The sequence below is a fragment of the Chiloscyllium plagiosum genome, unplaced genomic scaffold, assembly GCF_037043375.1.
Source record: "Chiloscyllium plagiosum isolate Xiang-an unplaced genomic scaffold, Cpla_swu_hap1 HiC_scaffold_5, whole genome shotgun sequence".
NCBI classification, from domain to species: Eukaryota; Metazoa; Chordata; class Chondrichthyes; order Orectolobiformes; family Hemiscylliidae; genus Chiloscyllium; species Chiloscyllium plagiosum.
Window position 1 is genome coordinate 98,219,503 of NW_028270143.1, and position 20,472 is coordinate 98,239,974.

Here is a 20,472-nt window from a genome sequence, read left to right on the forward strand (position 1 = left end):
ACATAGTACAAACCTTGAGCTTATTGATCATAGCTTCTTCAGAATCCATAGACATAGAAAGACCATGTATCAATCTCTTCGCCAGCATTCTGGCATAGAACTGAGGTTGGAGAAAAGGTAAATTGAAAACTTGGATTCAGAGATACCTGAACACACAATTGAGAAATTGTAAGTGAGAAATTAGATGAAAATACTTAGGAGACATATTGATCATGTGACTCTATCATGAACTATGAATTTCTAATTATTCAATATATTAACTTCTCTGTAATCAAATAAGTTAAAGTTGAAGGAATGCAAAATATTGTCTAGTCCTGCCGTAATCAAACAGAACTGCTATTTACCTTTTGAAAGACATCCTTATCGTCAATGTACTTGAAAACTGTGATGAAGCTGGTCAGTTTGTCCTCAACTTCATTTTCAGTCATTCCTTTTGCAGATTTCTTTAACAGATTGTCACAGTACTTAGCTAGCTGTAAGCAAAGTTATATTCAGAAACCTGTTATTTTTCTAACATCAATCATCGCCAGTTTCATTTCTAATATTATATTCTGTACACTAATTTGGTTCTATCCACACCAGTGATTTCACATGAGGTTCAAGCAAAGAAAAACAAACTCCACTCTCATCCCCATGTTTTCCCCTTCTGTTCTGACAGTAATGGTTTATTTTCCGTTTCTGTGGCTGATGTCAGTCAGTGAAAGTATATATTCATATGTGGGCCCACAGACTGAATGAATGTTAATGGTTACTGACAACCAGGGTGTAAAATGAGCAACATAACAGCCACGTACAATCCTATCTTCATCTCTGAAATAAGCAGTAATCGGAAAATCTCACTAAAAAGTGATTGTCTAATTATCCTATCCCTTCTGTGGCCTCAACTGAGATGGTGTGGATAGGAAGGATTAGTTTTCCTTAGTAGAGAGATCAGTAATTATGGGGCCATAGATTTAAAGCAAATGTAGAAGAGTTAGAAGGACATTGAGGAGAAATCTTTTCAACTCGATGGAGAAAGTGATCTGAAACTATTTGAAAGGATAGTCCAGGCAGAAACCCTCATCACAGTTAAAGAGTACTTGGATATGAACTTGAAGTGCCATAGCCTACAAGGCTACAGACGAAGAAATGCAAAGTGTTGTTAGGGAGGACAGCTCTTTTCGCCCAACAGTGACACAACAGGCTGAATTGGCTCTTATTGGCCCATGAAATTTCACAATTCGATGAGATCAATTCATTAAGGATTCAATGTGGTGTCTTTCTGGGGTCTGTGGTATTAAAATTGTGTTTCAGAATTATGAAAGCAGTGAGGAGGCCCAAGGGGCGTTCAGGTATAATTGACATCTCTCTTGATCTTGGGGACTGCGGAATAAACTATGTTGCATCCCATTTTGGGAGAAACAAAAACAGAAGTTGAATTATTAACGAGTCTACTTTCTCCATCGATCTATCTGACCTGCAGAGTGTTACAGTACTTTCTACTTCTGTTCAGGTTCCAGCATCTTTCGCATTTTGCCTTTGGTTTGTTTTGTGAAGTTTGATTGCAAGATAAGTCAGCATTCCAAATACTTATCCAGAACCTTGGTTCCTGTACTTCTAAAATGCCAGTTGAGAATTGGACAAAAAATATTGTGGACATTAACGTTTGCCATACTCACCAACTCTGGAGCCTTGCAGGAAGATTTGGGTTCTCTATAGTTTACTACTGATGTTAGGGCCTACAAGAGAAAAAACAAATTCCTCAAACAGCATTTCAACAAGTTGGCAACTCTCTAATTGATCATTGTTCTTCTCCTCAATTGTACACAATTATATTGACTGAGTTTCAGAAGCAGTGCAGAAAAACTCATTGGAGTTTACAAGAATGAGAGGCAACTTTATTGAAACATACAAAATTACCAGGGAACTTGACAAGGGAGATGTGAAAAGATTATTTCCCCTTGTGGAAGAACCAAGAGCCTGAGGACATAAACTCAGAATAGGTGGTTGCCCATTTAAGTCAGAGATGAGGAGGAATTTCATCTTTCAAAGGGTAGTGAATCTGTGGATTTCTTTACCTCGGAGTTGTAGAGGCTGGACCATTAAATGTATTCAAGGCTGAGATAGATTGTAAACAGTAAAGGAATCATGGGTTAGGGAAAAGGCATGGTTTAGGATGATCATATCAGCCATAATCTCAATGAATAGTGGGGAAGACTGGAAGGGCTGTTCCTATGTCTTATGGCACATGCTCTGCCAAACTCAGAGGAAAGAAAACCAACCATCCTCAGCAGGAAATAAGGTACAGAAGTGACAAAGGTCTTCTCTTTCATTACCTCAAATCTAGTTCATTCTAAGAGAGAAAAAGTCCTATCTCATTTTCAGTTGTAAGAATACAGCATTAAAATTGTTAGGTCAGTCTTGAGATTGTGCTGTGAGCTTGCATCCACCCACAAACTAACACTTGACTTTGAGCTAAATGATATAAGATGGGATGGCTTACTCTGAGACCGTAAGGATGTAAATGAAAATAATTCATATTTGTGCAGTACACTTCAGAGATTCTGAATGTAAATACACTGCATTAGAAAGTTAAGTTAAACAGAACTTCCTTCAACTTAGTGTACTATCCACTGGATAGGAGAACTGAAAATCATTACAGTCTTTGATAACAACACAATTCACTTTCTCAAAATATTGTACAGGTTGTAAATTCTCATGAAAACTTAGAAACTCTCACAGCTTAATAACTGTTTTGTGATCTAACAGAAATCCAAGTGGTTTTTTTTCAGTCAGTCATGGGATGTGGCTTTTTCGTGTTAAGTCAGCACTCATTGTCCATTCCTAGTTGCCTTTTAGAAGGTTTGCTGAACGGTCCCCTTGAACTGCTGCACTTGGGAGTACGGTGAGCAGATCTGGGCACTACACCTTAGCAAGGATAAAGTACAGCATGGATTTACAAGAATGATACCTGGACTCAAGGTATGGCTAAGTTACAAATCATGCCTGTTTTCTCAAGAGGATTAAGAGATGTTCTGATTCAAGTTTTCCAGATATTAACAGGAAAGAAACAGGGCAGAGGACAATAAACTATTTCCACTGGAGGGCATTCTAGAACTAGGGGAAATTTTCTGATGTTTAGGGCCAGACATTCAGATGTTAGGAAACACCTTTTTACACAAAGGGTAGTAGAGGTTTGGAACACTCTTCCACAAACAGTCATTTGTTTTTAGTCTGACAGATAAATTTTTGTTCAACAAAAATATGAAGGAATGTGGGCCAAAGCAGGTTTATGGAGCTGGCCACAGATCGGTCATGATCTCACTGGATCACGGAACAGGCTTGGAGGGTTAAGTGAGCTGCTTCTGTTCCAGTACCACATACATTTTAAAATCAAAAATTATTCTATAATTCTACCACCTGAGGGCACTATCCTACCATTACACAACTGTCAGCCCTGAACAAGTTAAACATGTTACACATAAAAGAACAATGTATTTTTAAAATCTTTATTCTTGCTTCGTTTTCAATGCAATTTCAATAGGCCTTTCACGTTGAAAGACCAAGGTGAGAATGTCAGCAATTCTTATCTTCATTTAGGTACTTTGCATTGCACAAAACACTGTCAATTGATAACTGGCTTATTTAACTGAAGAAATTTAACATTACTCAATCCCTATGCCACTCAGGATTGTCTTTGAAAAAAAAAAGATATTTTAAAACATTTCTCCAAGTTTTCTGAACTATCAGAGACGTTTGTTCATCTTCCACCAGGAGTGTAAAATCACTCACACTGGGTCTGCTAACAGACACAACAAAGCAGAGATACCAGCTTTCAAAAAAAAAAAAATTCTGATTTAAAGTAACTTACCTTATCAAGTGCACTCATAAAGTGTTGATCACCATTAAGGACTGAACTGATGAGTTGAAGAAACTTACTGTGAACTTCAAGAACAGATTCCACAAACTGTGTAGGCATCTGGTCAAAAGGAGAATAAGTTTAATCTAGGAAATAAAGTTAAAATCAAAACTGCACAGCTATTGGTCTGGGGTCTGGATTATTACACACGATGGGCAATTCGGTTTATAAAACTGAGGCTATTTCCATCAATGGCCGATTCAGATAATAAATCTATAACACCACAATCAGTAATACAAAAGAAGTTAAGTTTTAGATGTTATCCCACTTTTCTTTTCAGTTGGCGGGGGGTGAAAGGAGCAAGTAAGTCAGTCAGAATCCTCACTGCCAATTCTTGTGCACTGGTCTGTTGAAAAGGATGAGTACATGGTCATCAGGCCACAATGTGCTGGACTCTATCGGGAACCCAGGATTCTGGGGAAGGAGTAGGCTAATCAGGATCTAACCATATCTCAAAACCACTTTCCCGACCGCTCCCCAAAAACCTCATCTCTTTTGTTCAGTGCAACTCATTCTCAAATGTATTCAATGACTTGACTTTAAAAAGTACTTAGATGAGCGTTTGCAGTGTCATAACATTAAAGACTATGGGCCTAGTGTGGGAAAGGGGGACCAATGTAGATAGTAGTATCTTTTTGGCAGGACATACTTGATGGGCCACCAGGTCTCTTCTGTACTATATGGCTCTATGATTTTATGGCTTCTTTTACTTTCTGGGAAAGATAATTCCACAGATAAAAGATTTTCAGGGAAAGTAAAATTCTTATCGCTATCTTAAATGGGAGACCTCTTATCCTTCAACCATCTCCTCTAGTTCTAGTCTTCTCTACAAAAGAAACCATCCTCCCAATATCTACCTAACGCATCACCTCAGGAACTTCATTTTTTTTTATATAAGATCACCTCTCATTCATCTAAACTCTGATGGGGGAAGGCGCAATTGGATTAATATTTTTCATAGGATATGCCTTTCAATCCAGGAGTTGAGTGAACCTTCTCTGAACTGCTTCCAATTCAATGAAATGTTTTTTGAAATAAGATGACAACAACTGTATACAATACTCCAAATGTGGTTTTATCAAAGTTCTGTCCAACTGCAGTAAAGTTTGCTGACTTTTATACTCCACTCACCTTGCGATGAAAGCCAACACCCCATCTACTTCCTAATCACGGGGTCAATCCATATTGTCAAATAGGCTGCAAACACTAATCAATGGAGTCCACTGGTGAAAATCAACTATTTTGCCAATTGATATGAAGCTCTGAAACCCAATTATCTGCATTCGGCACGATTTAGCACTTCAGAGCAAGAAGGGAAAAGTTTATCAAAGCACTATGAAAGGAACTAGAACTGCACATTTACCAAACTGGTTTACAGTGTACTTTGTTTTAAGATTAGATCCTTTGAACTCCAGTGGAATTCCTTACTTAAGTCATTTCAAATGTCATGCTTTATGGGCTAATTCTTTTTTATTTTTCTATTCAGATTTCACTGTCTCCTGTTCTCCCCCATTTTGTTTCATTCTTCACTTTGGTGTACAACTGTCTGAGTTTTGCTCATTCTTTTTCTCCTACTTTCCCTTAGCAAAAACACGTGGTTGCTCCCTTTTAAATAAAGCTATATAATCTTGCTGAAATTGCACCAAAATAGCTAGGGCAGAAGTCTTTAACAAATGTGAACCTGTTACTTTACCTGGACACATCCTTAAATGCTTTCCCTACACTGCCAACAAGCTACAAATGGAGCTTTAAATGATGCTTGTACGTTTGCCTTTACAAAAGAAAATGTATTCAGAAAAATAATCCAGCTGAAATGTCATTATCTCCTCCTTTGTCAGTTCTCAGGATAATTGTGCTTCATTTGTCGTAACAGAAATATTTCAACAACTCCAACTGACACAACCATAAATAATGTTCACACTCTTGGTCATCAAATTTCCTCCCATTTATTTATCCAGGAAACCAGAGAATTTTACATGTTGCGCTACTAATGATGCCATTGGAGAAACAGAAGAGGTAATCCCTGATAAACCCTGATAACAATCACTGGATTCCTGCCTCAGCCTTAGGCAGACTGGGGTAAGGTCAATAAGGTTAGAGAATTGAATGTGTGGCAAAAAGAATAGAGGGAGCTGTTCCACTGCAATGAGCTTCACTTGACCAATACTGAGATCAGTGTCACGACAAATTGATCTATCAAGCGAAGATCATTTCTCATTACTGTGCTGATCTCGTCCTTTATTAAGGGTTACTCTATTTCCTTGCTTCCGATAATTCTGAAAACTTAAGTACACCAATACTGCATTTAGTTCCCAGCTTTGGTCACTTTGCAAACATGTCTCTGTAATGACCATCACATCATAGTCTTTACTCCTATTTGCATCATCAATTCATCTATCTTTTAGATAAACAGTCTCAAATTTGGTCTTTTAACCTACTCTTATACTAGTTGCTGGTGCACTCTTATGTTTGTTGACTGTTCCTTCCTGTCACACTCTGGTTATCATTACCTGTATCACCAGCCTTCGCCATTGCATGTTCCTCTGTCTTAAACTTTTTAAATTTTCCCTCAATTTAACCCTTTGGCTACACATTAACAAATGCATGCGCACGCGCACACATACACTCCCACATTAAAGTGCCATCTTTTTTAACTTCAGAAATATATTTTATACATGAAAAATCTTTATATACATACATAGTCACTACAGCAGTTTGATTCTGTACACTCTTTTTACCTACGGAGGACAACGCATTTCTCACTTATACAAAAAGATATTTGTATACATTTGAGGTACTGGGAAAACCCAATAACTACAGATCTCCTCAGATACTGAAACAGTATGTTCAAACATATCAAGACATGGACAATATTCAGGGCTGACAAATGGGAAGGAACATTCAGATCACTCAAGTGCCAGGCAATGACCATCTCCAACACAAAACAATTTAACCACCACTGCTTGACATTCAATAGCACTACTGCTGCTGAATCCTTCACTGGGGTTACCACTAAACCAGAAACTGAATTGGACTGGCGATATAAGTGCTACAAAAGCAGGTCAGAGACTTGGAGTCCTGTGGCAAGTAACCTATCTCCTGAAATTTCATAGTCTGTCCACTACCTCCAAGGTACAAGTCAGGAGTGTGGAATACTCTCCACTTGCCCAAATTAGTTCCTGATCCAACAACAATCAAAAAAACTTCACACCATCCAGATCAATGCAACTCGCTTGATTGACACCAATCCACAAAACATTCACTCCCTCCACCACTGACACTCAGCAGCAGCTGTGTGCATCATCTACAAGATGCATGGCAGAAATTCACCAAGCTTCCTTCGACAGCACATTCTAAACTCACGACCATTACCATCTGGAAGGACAAGAGCAACTCGAAGTGCATGGAAACACAACCACATGCATGCTCACCCCACAAGCCATTCACCATCCTGACTTGGAAACATTATCACTGTCCCTTCAGAATCACAGAGTCAAAATCTTCCTCTCTGAAGGTGTTGTGGATTTACCTAAAACTAAACAGATTATCGTGATTCAACAAGGCAGCTCACCCACCACCTTCTTGAGGGCAAATGGGGATGGGCAATAAATCTCGGCCCAGCCATGAACAAATTTTAAAAAGGTGAACGTGGCAATAGGAGGTTGTTCTACAACTTATTTTCTTTTGAAGAGAAAATTTAATACAAAAGAAATAAAGCTAGGAATGGAAAAGAAACAAAATTTCAATGTGATCTGGTCAATATTTATCCCTCCATGGCCAAAATAAAATGCAGATTATCTAGTCATTATCACATTACAGTTTGTGGACTAAAATAAAATCAAAATACTGCAGATGCTGGAGATCTGAAATAAAGACAGAAGCAGGTTTAGAGGGAGAAAGCACCTTCAGTTTTTATCACTGACTGTGGTAACTTGCTAAGCGCAAATTGGCTGCCACATTCCCAGCAAAAGTGACAAGATTTTTTGGAAGTACTTCACTGGATGTTAAATGTTTTGGGGTGGCTTTATGACTGCAGAAATCACTTGAAGAAAAGCTGTGTGAATGTCACCCCACCTTCTAAGGAAAGTATACCTCCGAAGACTGAAAGCCAGACAGTACCTATGACAAACTGAGATGCTACTTTATAGTTAACAGTTCGCCCAGAACAAACTATTAATCTTACAAATAAAGGTGAAGAAATCGTTCAGTGGAATACTCACGTTTTCCTGAGAGAGGTTACTGATGGATCTAAGGCCCTCGTCATGAATGTGATTCTGCAGCTCCTGAATCATATGAGGTAAACCGTTTGAGACAGCACGGAGCAAAGTATATATATTTGCCATGTCTGCTGGAAGGTGAAAAGGATGTAGGAAGAAAGAGGAAATTGCTCATCTTTATTGGCATTTACGCAATTCAACAATCCTACAATAAAGGTGGTGAAATTTGCCAGTCTGCTATAATGAACATGTCAACAAAAAAGTACTATCGTGATTATTTTTACGATAACCTAGATGCTAGGTTTTATGATCCAAAAGTATGAGAGATTAAATCTCACTATAACAGTTTGAGAATCTGAGTTCAAATTTAAGACTTTGAATTTAAAAACTGTTACTGATGGTAAAAATGACCATGAAAACTGTGGGATCATCAGAAAAACAGAACTGGTTCATTCACATTCTTCAGAGAAGGAAACCTTCCAATTTTATCCAGACAGCTCTGTGGTTGACTGCCCTCTAGTGGTGAAGGAAGTTACAGAAAGCAGTGCATCAGTGGCAGGTTAACATTGATTTTAAAAGCAGAGCCGACTTGCAAGGTAAAATTTCAAGGGCACTGACAATCTTGATGTGTATTCTAAAGAGATTAATGTTGACAGTGCTGAGGGGGGAACAGCACTGATACATTTCGAATTCAGTTTGTTCAAACACTCTCAATAGTGATATGGTTGTCCAAACATTTTGCAAGAGGGACCCAGGTTTCAATTAGATTATAACGGCATTATAAAGTTACATCTTCTTCAAGACAGTACTTGTAAATTATGATATAACTGGCTTAGTCATTTGAACCTTTTAAAAATCTCTTCATTTTTGTGGGATGTGGGTGACGCTGGCTGGTGAGCACTTATTGCCCGTCACTTGTTGCCCTTGAGTAGGTGGTGGTGAGCTGCCTTCTTGAACCACTGCAGTCCACTTGCTGTGGTTGACCCACAAAGGAATTAGAAAATGAATTGGAGGATTTTGACCCCATGACAGTGAAGAAACAGTAATATAATTCCTAGTCAGGATTCAGAGTGGCTTGGAAGGGAACTTGAAGGTGGTAGCATTCCCATATTTCTGCTGCCTTTGTCCTTCTAGATGGAAGTGGTCACGGGTTTGAAAGGCAATGTCTGAGGATATTTAATGAATTTCTGCAGTGCACCTTGTAAACAGTACACAGTGCTGCGTCAGTGGTGGTGGGAGTGGATGCTTGTGAATGCAGTGCCAATCAAGCAGGTTGCTTTGTCCTGGATGGTGTCAAGGTTCTTGAGTGTTGTTGAGGCTGCACACATCCAGACCAGTCCATCACACTCCTGACTTGTGCCTTGTAGATGGTGGACAGGCTTTGGGGAGTCAGGAGGTGAGTTATTTGCTGCACTATTCCTAGCCTCTGACCTGCTCATGTAGCCACTGCATTTATGTGGTGAGTCCAGTTGAATTTCTGATTAATGATAACTCCCAGTATGTGGATAATAGGAGATTCAGTGATAGTAAAACCATTGAATGTCAAGAGGCAACAGTTAGATAGTCTCTTGTTGTTGATGGTCATAGCCTGGCATTTGTGTGGCACGAATGCTACTTGCCACCTATCAGCCCAAGCCTGGATATTGTCCAGGTCTTGTTGCATTTGAACATGGACTGCTTCAGCGTCTGAGGAGTTGTGAATGGTGCCGAACATTGTGCAACCATCGGCTAACATCCCTACTTCCGACCTCATGATGGCCAGAAGGTCAGTGATGAAGCAGCTGAAGATGTTTGGGGCTAGGACACTATCCTGAGGAACACCTGCAGAGATGTCCTAGAGCTGAGAAGACTGACCTCCAACAACCATGACCACCTTCCTATGTGTCAGTTATGACTCTAACCACTGGAGGGTTTTCCTCCTGATACCCATTTCCAGTTTTGCTAGGAGTCCATGAACCTATAACAAATTTAATGCTTTATTAATTCAAGAAAACGTCAGTTGGACAAGTGCATATTTTAATTGATTGATATCATTATATCTTTGAAGAAGAGTGATTTCTCTTCATACTGCTGATTTAAAATGTAAGTCTATGAAAAGTATATGACAGTGTGAGAAGTATAAAATATTTTAGAAAGATGAAGTTCAATTTTTATTAATTTATGTTTCCTAATGACCTGTATTTATATCGCACCTTTAAGATAGTAAGGCATGACAAAGGACTTCACAGGAGAATTATCAAACTAAGTTTAACCCCAAGTCACACAGTAAAATACCAGGGCAGGAAACCGAAAGTTTGCTAATTGATGTAGGCTTCACAACAGGTCCTGAGGAGGCAGACATGGAGGGATTTAGAGTGCAAATTCTTTCAATACCTACATTCCAACCGTTTTTCTGCCATCATCATGGAATAAATCATTTGGATTTACTTGGGATTGTGTCAAATTCTCATGAAGTACAAGGTTGGGCTGGGAAGTACACAGCAATTAGGTTTATAGATTAGTAATCTTGAGGCCTGGACTCATGTTCCAAATCAACGTTCCCTTTTATTATTTTATCTTCTCTATATTATTTAAAAGGGGGAAGCCTGCAGAAAGCTGCAACACTGGGGATGGATTAAGAAAATGGGGAGCTCTTGCTAAAATTATACACAGCATTGCTCAGGCCACAGGTGGAATTCTGGGAACAGTTTTGGCTTCCTGAACTAAGAAAACGCATATGGCCACTGGAGGCAGTTCAGAGAAGGTTCATCAGGATCTGGTCTGGAGGGATTGTCTTATGAGCAAAGGTAAAACAGGTTGGGACTCCCTTCATTGGGGTTTAGAAGAATGAGAGGTGATCTCATTGAAACATATCAGATTCTTAAGGGGCTACCCTGAGAGGATGTTTCCTTCATGTGAGTCTAGGACCAGAGGATGTCGCCTCAGAATAATAGGGTGCCAATTTAAGACTGAGATGAGGAGGACTTTCTTCAGACAGTTGAGACTCTTTGGAACTCCTTGCCATAGACAGCTGTGAGAGTAGAGCCATTGAGTATATTTAAGGCTGAGATAGATGGATTTTTGATCTGTAGGGGAATCAAAGGTTACAGGGAAAGGGAAAGAAAGTGAGTGTGAGGAGCACTGAATCAGCCATGATTCTATTGATTAACACAGCAGGCTTGAGGGGCTGAACAGCCTACCTACTCCTATTTTACTTTCATTAATCTAGAAATCTTTTATAAAGTCTCATGTAAGATGATCACGAAGCTGCTGGAACATTTAAAAACCCATCTTTTTCTTTATTTCCTCGTCCAAGTGCAACTCCAGGCAGATAAGGTGATTGACTCGTAATACTGAAATACTCTGGCAAGACATGAAAATATGAAAAAGTTGAATAACACCAGACAGACCATCTGACATCAACCCAGATGTCAGATACAACAACAGGCAAATTTGTACAGACCAACAAACGATTTGGTCAACAAGCTGTTTAGGTAGTGGACTGGAAACTGACCATATTTCTCACCTTCTCTCCTTTCTTGTTTAATGATATTCTGGCATTCCCCATGAAGAAATTGCAGGTGGTCTGCTACCATTCGTTGCTGACATTCATGAATTACTTTGGCATAGGAGCTAGGATGCAAATATTTCCGACATCGAACTTCCTCATCCTTTAATCTTGCTAAAACCTGCGATAACAGGAGTGTATTGAACATTCTCTGCGATTTGGAACCCAATTTGCATCACTGAAAGCCACTTAATGCAAGTACAACTTTAAATTATACCTTTTCCATATACTGTGAGCAGTTTGACTCTTGAAGTAAATTTGAAGCTTCTTGTTTGTAATACTCTCCTGTTTCTGTTAGAAATGAACCTTCAAAGAGATCCTGATAAAACTGAAGTTGAAAGAACGATTACTTAGAGTGCCTACAAAATCTTAAAACAACAAGGAATTAGTATTTCAAAATGTGAATTTGGTGAAAGTCAGAAATTTGAACATTAATTGAGCAATTTGTTGCACATATCTTTTCTTTTTTTCCTAAATTAGTTATAGATAATATTACTGAATGAGACAGGCAGTAAACTAAAACATGTATGCAAACGTGCAAGGGATCTGGGCCAAGTGCTGACAAATGGGACTAGATTAGGTTGGGATTTGGTTGGCATGGACGAGTTGGACCGAAGGGTCTGCTGTATATCATCATGAATCTATGACCAGTACTTTCAGTGTCTCCAAGTGCAATGAACCGTTTAATGTCCAATGTAAACTTCCAGTTTCAGCAGATACAAAAATGACATGCGCATTTTGGAATACAGACAGCGTACAAGTTTAGTAGCTTATGTTGAGCTGCCAGCAAATATCAGACAGTTTCTTCCACTTTGCTTAAACTGAATTATAGCCATTCTGAAGGCAGCACAGTGGCTCAGTGGTTAGAAGATTAAAATGTATTCCTCACTATTAACATATAATTTCCAGGCTTTTCTTACCTTAAGGGGGAACTTTTTCTTGTACTGTTCAACATGAACAAAGGAGTTGATAACCCCATGGATTACTTTTTGATTTGGATTCTCTCCACAGCGATCACTACATTACAATGGAACAAAAGAAACCTTAGAATTGCATCAAGTTGCTTTTAAAATTTACCTTAGTTTGATTTGTATATTTGATAGGAACAGAAGTCAGCCATTTAACCTGTCGAGCCTGCTCTGCCATTTAATACAATCATGGCCTCCTGAACACTTCAATGCCTTTACCCATCTCACCTCCATCATGCCATTGTTAATTAGAAATCTAAGACAGAGATGAGAAGGACTTTCTTCTCTGAGAGGGCAGTAAGTCTGTGGAATTCTTTACTATAGAGGGCCATTTAGGCTAGGTAATTAACTACATTCAAAGCCAAGATAGACATTTATTTAAAATCGGTAAGGGAATCAAGGTTTATGTGGGAAAGATAGTAGGTCGGAGTTGAGGATTATCAGATCAGCCATGATCCATTGAATGGGGCAGTAGACTGGATGGGTTGAGTGGCTTACTTCTGCGCCCACATCTTATGACCTTATAAATCTCTCAACCTCTATCTTAAATATACTCAAAGAGCTTCTCCAGGCTTCTGGAGTGGTGATTCACCACATTCCGAGTAAAAACATTTCTCTTTATCTCAGTCCTAAACGGTCCTCTTGTTACAGGAACATAAGAGCATTTTGAGAACCTATTTGCTGAAAGCGGATATTTAATTAACCTTGAATGGTTAAAGCAAACTCAAGAAACATACAATGACCATGAAGCAGTTATCTGGTAATTGTCCAACTTCAGTGTCAGAAAATTGTATTCAATCGCACTCCAGCATTTGAGGACCGAGCACTGAGGCTGATTCTTTACTTACGTCAATGCTGCATTGAATGCAACTTGATGAAACGTTAAGCTCAGGGCTAACATGCATGCTTAGTAGGACAAACAAGATTCCCTATCTTATTCAGCATGCACGTGGTTTTGCTAACGTGTCTTGCTCAACAAGTCCAAAGTCATTCAGCTCACTGCGATGCAAAGCATACTGCTGTATTTGGTTCTCTGAAAATGCTAGACTTGAAAGTCAAATATGTGAATTGCTTCAATGCGTTTCAATCTACATGACAGCATTAACGTTCTCTCTTGGCTGTGCGCACGTGCAGCTGCTCCAAAGCTTGGAACACAGCGACTGGCTTTGGCGATAGCGACTGTCCTGGAAGTCCCTGCTACACACAGAGCCCAGAGGTCCATGCAGCCAGAAAGAACATTAGAGGGAATGCTGGTTAGAATGCAAAATAAATACTTCTATTTATCTTTGATAAGTTACTGCAATCAGTGTTTTTCAAAATACAGTAAACCTTCTATTATTTGGCATCCATGGGACCAGGAGTGTGCCATCTGATCAAATATTCTGGCTGAACAAGGAGTCCACATGATCAATATTAAACACACGCTAAGCATTGGAAATATAATGCAGGGGATGTCTGCATCACTGTTATACTTTATCTAAAGTATATATCACTTAAACAAAAATGCAACTTTGCCTTAAATAAAACTTACTGGCAGAAGGCCTTCTTACTCGCACCCTCAACTGATTACTTGGATATCGCGGTATTTGAGGAGAAATTGACTCGAAATTGAATAAACTGTTGATATTTTGCGTGGCAATTCATTTGAACAACAATTATATTTGCATTGGAGGTAGATACATAAGAGAACTACCATGTTTGGACAGAACAATACAGTAAACTTGAAGTATTTGAGGTTTATAATTCTTGCCAGTTTATCAAGACTGCCGATTCATAAGGCGTCGATTATAACAAAATTTGCTGCATTCCCATTTACAGGATTTCAGTTTCTAGGCCTTTAGATCAAACAGGTTCATATTACTAAATACATTCTAACTCACTACTCTTTAATCCTAAGTTGTGAATGGGTGTCAACACACTAAGAGTTTAGACAACTACTTCCAGCTATCCCTTAGCATTAATGAGGAAACACTGCTCTCCCTCTCTCTCCAACCAAATCAGTTTTTCCCCCTGGAGAATAAGGACAACACATTCCACTCCTGAATGAAGAACGTTCAGCTCCAATTGCATACTCTCTCTACACAGAGACAAGTAATGGCTTTTTTTTTCCATCTCTGCAAAGTCAAGATTGTTTACTCGGACCCATGATTCCAGGCCTTGGTTGACACCAGCCATGGTCCAGATCATTTTTTTCTTGCAGAGGATATTTTACAGAATCTACAAGAGCAGGAGACATGACATGCAAGATCAGGGACTGCCAGGCTGGTGTCAACTAATAGCAATGAATCAGATTAGTCCAATGTAATGTGTGACATTCCGTATATTTTGTAAATTAGATTAGATTCCCTACAGTGTGGAAACAGGCCCTTCGGCCCAACCAGTCACACCGACCCTCCGAAGAGTAACCCACCCAGTCCCATTTTGCTCCGACTAATGCACCTAACACTACGGGCAATTTAGCATGGCCAATTCACTTGGCTTGCACATCTTTGGACTGTGGGAGGAAACCGGAGGAAACTCACGCAGAGGATGTGCAAACTCCCCCAAGGCTACAATTGAACCTGGGACCCTGACGCTATGAAGCAGCTGTACTAACCACTGTGCCACCCACGATTTGATTGAAAAGAAGTCGATCTCATCTTATTTTTGGTCAAGAAACATGGAAAATTCCAGATTTTATGTAAAAGGCAACCCTAGTTCTTCATAGGTAACAGATCAACATTTGTAAGTCAAGGTATTATCCCGTACATAAATGTTATGCTGAGGAAATGAATTTTTTTTTCTGCTATTATGTGATATGATGTACAATTCATACCAATTTGGTGCAAAGGTTTAAGACACATCAGGTCAGGGTCAGGTGACAACCAACCTCGTGGAATACAGTCATATACCTAGTTGAGGTTTTGAAATTTCTTCTTCATTTTGTGTAAGAATGCCCTCTAGAAAAAAAACAAAAAATATACAGCAGCATTTAAACTGAAAGTTACTGAAGTTACAGAGAAGACAAACACCTGTGTAGCAGCAAGAGAATTTTGTGTTACAGAGAAATTTGTCAGAGACTGGAGAAAGAAATCAAATCAATTTCAGACAATGCTGAAATGAAAGTGTGCCAACAGAGATAAACCTAGCAGGTGGCCACAATTGGAGAAAAAAGTTTCTGAATGGGTACACGAAAATCGTCAAAGTGGAAATGGTGTTAGTCATGAAGCCATCTGAATCCATGCACAAAACAAATCAAAGGATGGAATTTCAGATTTGAATGCAAGTGCGAGATGGTGCATAAGGTTCATGAGAAGACATGTCTTTGTACTTCAGCAGAGAACTAAGACTGCACAAAAGCTGCCCGCTGAACTAGAAAATCAGATATTACAGTTCCACCAGTCTTTAATCAGAAATTGGCAGAAGGAGGCCGACAACTTATCATGTATCGGAAACATGGATGAAATGCCTATAATTCTCGACATGCCGGAGAGTTGAACTGTGAACCAAAAAGGAGAACCAACAGTATTGGTGAAAACCACTGGCCATGACAAAAGTTGGTTTACTTTAGTTCTTTCTTGTATGGCTGATGGCACTAAGTTAAAACCAATAGCTGTTTTTCAGAGAAAAACTTGGCCAAAGGAGAAATTTCCAAAAGGAACTGTCCTCCATATGCACCCACAAGGCTGGATAGACGAAGATGGATGTAGAAAATAGATAAAAGAAGTTTGGAATTTCTGACCTGGTGGACTACGCAAGGGACCAGTTTAGATCACATCTAGTGAAGAATGTTGTTGACAACATCCGATCACATAACACTGACATAGCTGTCATTCTTAGTGGACTTAGAAGAGCTTTGCAACCAACAGGTGTTGGTATCAATAAGACATTTAAGGACATGGCGAGAATGAAGTGGAATAACTGGATGCATGATGGAGAAAAAACATACATGAAAGGAGGCAGTATGTGGGCTCCTTCACTGCCACTGATCTGTGAATGGATCGTTGATTCATGGAAGGAAATAAAAGCTGAGACTATTTTCAAAGCATTCAAGAAATGTGGAATTTCGAATGCATTGGACAGTACAGAGATCAATTATTTATGAGATGACATTGTTATGAAATTGAAAGCATGGACTGTACCTTTAAGATACAGTGAATGCTGTTCTGAACTGAGGGCTGACAAGCACCTGTGATGACTGGATAGCAGTCTCAGAGTGCACTGGAAAATTGAAAACATATAACATTTGGCTGTGAAATGGATAACTGAGTTGGTTGCTATTTTGACAACAATTCAAATTTAAAGAATTGGTTTAAATTATGCCCCAGGACATTAAAACCCAATTGAGTTTGAAATTATTGTTTTGCCAACATCGAACCAACATGATCCGATGTTGGGGATATAAAAATGCAGACATTTTGAAAATTGGAGACAGAACAACTGCCATCAACACAGTTCCAAGAAATTAGGAAACACTCTCTATCAAAGGTACCTTTTCATACGAAACATATTCGCAGTAAAAGGAAAGAAGACAACCCAGGGAGATCTTCAGTCAGAAGACGACAGAAGTGGAAGACAATAGGCGTTGTGTGGTTTTGAAATTAAGTTGATGTAAGTTTAATAAGTGTCTTAATGGAACAGTATATTGTTAGAGAGTTGGAGGCAGATAATACGCAGTTAAGAGAAAGGGGGACTTAGAATTGTGAATAGTTGCTCTTTAATGTTCACTTTTTGGGGTTAAAAAAATAAATTGATGTTATTTTCTTCAAACAGTGGAACTTGAGAAGTTGGCTGACACTTACATTTTAACAGATTATGAGGCGAGGTGAGCTTTTCTGGGTGTTTGGTTTAATTAACTGAAGGGTTCACCGCTATGTTGTAACAACATAGATAAAGAAGCAGCAGCAGATGATGTGCTAACTCTAACTACAGACAGCAAAGATGAAGAGGATCCATACGATGATATCATTCTCCCTGTTGAATATCAAGCTTTATTCGGTACTGAAGATGTTTAACAGTGTGATTATGCATGATTTTAATGAACTTTTGTATTTGGCCTTTTAAAATGTACATCGTAATTGTGATTTAAAGCTACATTAAATTTCTACTTCACTTTATGTATAAATGAAAACTTACAAATTCATTTTTGTTTCTATTGTCTCTATCTGGTAATTACTGTAATTAGTCGTGTTTTTTCTTTATTCATTTAGAGATCAATTGGGCTTCTACTAATGATACAGTATTTTGGACTGTAGCATGAATTTCAGCCCTCAAAAGTAGTATCCATGTAACAGTCGACCCCCTAAATTTAACCGTAAAAAATAGTCTAAAAATTTGACTTTTACACGAGTATATACAATACTGACAAGTGAAATTTAAATTTCAAAACCTTCCAAAGTATGTTGTGAATGAATGGAGTTGAGCAGGCAAGTTGCAACTGTAATGAGAAGCCTCACTGTTTATCAAGAAGCTCTTTCATAACCTGACTGTAACTGCAGCATTGTCAGCTTCGACAGCTTTCACTTCTGTGCCACTTGATTGGCATCTTTCTTGAGTATGTTGTCTGGCACGTAGTGTTAATTTGAATTGGTTGAAAGAACATCAAAAAGAAAGAGAGCAGAAATGGCATTCACTTCCTGTTTCACCATCGGGATCAGCATGTCACGGTTAAAATTCAACCCACCTTCTCCATTCAGTATTTAACAGCCTGTCTGAAGCACTTCCATTTGCTCTCAACCTTCATCTACACAATTAACTTTTCTTCAAAATAATCACTGGTATTATCTATATATTCCTTTAAGTGATCATCTGGGGCATTTTCCTCCACTGCCTTGTCATCTTTGACTTGATGACGTTGCTCTTACAGCACCATCACTACTTGCTACCATATAGGCAGTCCATCTCCTACACAAACGATAGTGAGGACTGCAGATGCTGGAGATTAGAATCGTGAATGTGGTGCTGGAAAAGCACAGCAGGTCAGGCAGCATCCGAGCAGCAGGAGAATCGACGTTGCGGGCAAACAGATGAAGGGCTTTTGCCTGAAACATCGATTCTCCTGCTCTTCGGGTGCTGCCCGACTTGCTGTGCTTTTCCAACACCACACTCTCATCTCCTACACAGGCTGCTCCTCTTGGTTCAGCACAGTAATAACAAAATCACATTAAAGTTCTATCCCACTTATCCTATATATACATGAATTAAACAAGTTCATGATTACTGCCACCATCTTCACTGCATGGCTAACTTACATTACGCTGCCAGACTGCATGTCAAGGTGTAGATCAATTAATATTTTTTCCAAATGAATGTAGACTCGTCACTGATCCCTGCGATACTCCATTGCCAACTTGAAAAAGACTCATTTATCTCAATGGCAATGATCCAGCTGTTCCCTACAATATCCAAATAGCTGATTGAAAGCAGTAACAGTTATACCACTGGTCTGGCTGTATTGCAGCTTTCTGAAGTGAGCATCTTCCATTCTTCTACATTAATTTTAAGCTGTCAAATCCATTGATTGCAGATTAGATTATTAAAGAATTATGGGGTCATAGCTCCTACCTTGCTATCATGTTAGAAATATCTTAAAGCCATAGATCTCAAGCTTGAAATAGAAATACCACAAAACTGGAACCTGTCATGTTTCACAAAAGCTATTCATGTTACTAGGTCACTGGCATTTCTGAACAAGAAAAGCAATTTAAAGTTAGTTGATACCCACTCACTTTTTTATTTCACGGAGGAGCATTCGGATGAGGACAGTTTGTAATGGCTCAATCATCATTTTCTTCCACATGTCCAGAGCTAGCTAGAAATGCAAAAGTTTTTAATTGGAATTAAGCTGAATACATCAATTTTCTAAAATATGAAGCCAAAGATAGATTCGGAGGTGGAGGTGCAGAAAGAGAGAGAGAGAAAGAAGAAAAATGTGAGAAAGAGACAAACTATAATATTTAAAATGGAAAATCAATATGTATTTAAAAACATACTGTATAATTCAATTTCATTTGTTCAGTTCTAACATTTCTTGCTTCAGCTGTTTCCTTTTGCACAGACATTATAACGTTCTTGTCTCAAAGTTATACAAGTCAGATGAAGGGGCTCCATTGGAAATATAAATGCCCAGATGCAGTAACTGTTAAAGGAGTCAACTTTCCCTTGCCTGAAAACAGCAAGACAATGATAACAGAATATCAAAACTGCTGCCCGAAAGCAGCTATTTACAGAATGTTGACCATGCAAGGAATAGAAAGAGACGAACATCAAACAAAGATTTTTTTTTAAGGATACAATGATTAAATCACTTCATACAGAGGAACATACAGGCCTATAGGTTTTATTCTGAAAATTGCTTGAAAAACAACAATGACATAAGGGACTATCACATATATAATACCTCTGAAGAGATTTGCACGCATTTTGTCAGGCCTGAGAGCTTGTTATTTTAAAAGACATTGCCCTGTGACTTTACTTTGAACATCAATACAAACCACCCCACTACATATAGATGATTGCACATTTATGTAACTTATGCAACCAGGAGTTTAAAAGCTTTGACTTACGCTTACCCGTCAAAGTTTCAGTTACTGTCCCAGCAGAAGTTTCAAATAAACATATTGATCAGACCAATACTTCAATTCAAATTGGACGTTTTTTTATCTGGCTGAGCTTACCTCTCCTATCTCCATCAGTGGTTCAATAATATCTACTCCACCGTATCCATACTGCAGGTCAGCTTCTGTCAATTTGTTTTTCTTGATGAACTGTGTGTTGAGATATCTGTGCAAATGGCAAATTTTAGAAATGTCAAGCCTGTCTGCAGGAATATATAAAGTATGCAATGACATATATATACCTGGT

The 20,472-nt window shown here is 38.7% G+C and overlaps 1 protein-coding gene across 4 annotated transcripts in view; it reads right to left on the reverse strand.

Moving 5' to 3' along the window:
• The window catches only part of cul2 (cullin 2), a 76,462-nt gene that overhangs the window by 17,443 nt on the left and 38,547 nt on the right, over positions 1-20,472 (reverse strand). For 2 of the 4 annotated variants that reach the window (XM_087987525.1, XM_087987528.1), the window contains 10 exons: positions 20,286-20,391; positions 19,338-19,420; positions 12,583-12,679; positions 11,880-11,990; positions 11,609-11,783; positions 8,119-8,243; positions 3,851-3,958; positions 1,659-1,718; positions 345-473; positions 14-100 (listed from right to left, as the gene is read on the reverse strand). In XM_087987525.1, the coding sequence (XP_087843651.1) occupies positions 14-100; positions 345-473; positions 1,659-1,718; positions 3,851-3,958; positions 8,119-8,243; positions 11,609-11,783; positions 11,880-11,990; positions 12,583-12,679; positions 19,338-19,420; positions 20,286-20,391 (1,081 nt within the window). Of the gene's footprint in view, positions 1-13; positions 101-344; positions 474-1,658; positions 1,719-3,850; positions 3,959-8,118; positions 8,247-11,608; positions 11,784-11,879; positions 11,991-12,582; positions 12,680-19,337; positions 19,421-20,285; positions 20,392-20,472 lie in introns of all 4 variants that reach the window. The other 2 variants (XM_087987527.1, XM_087987526.1) reach the window with 2 other exon arrangements.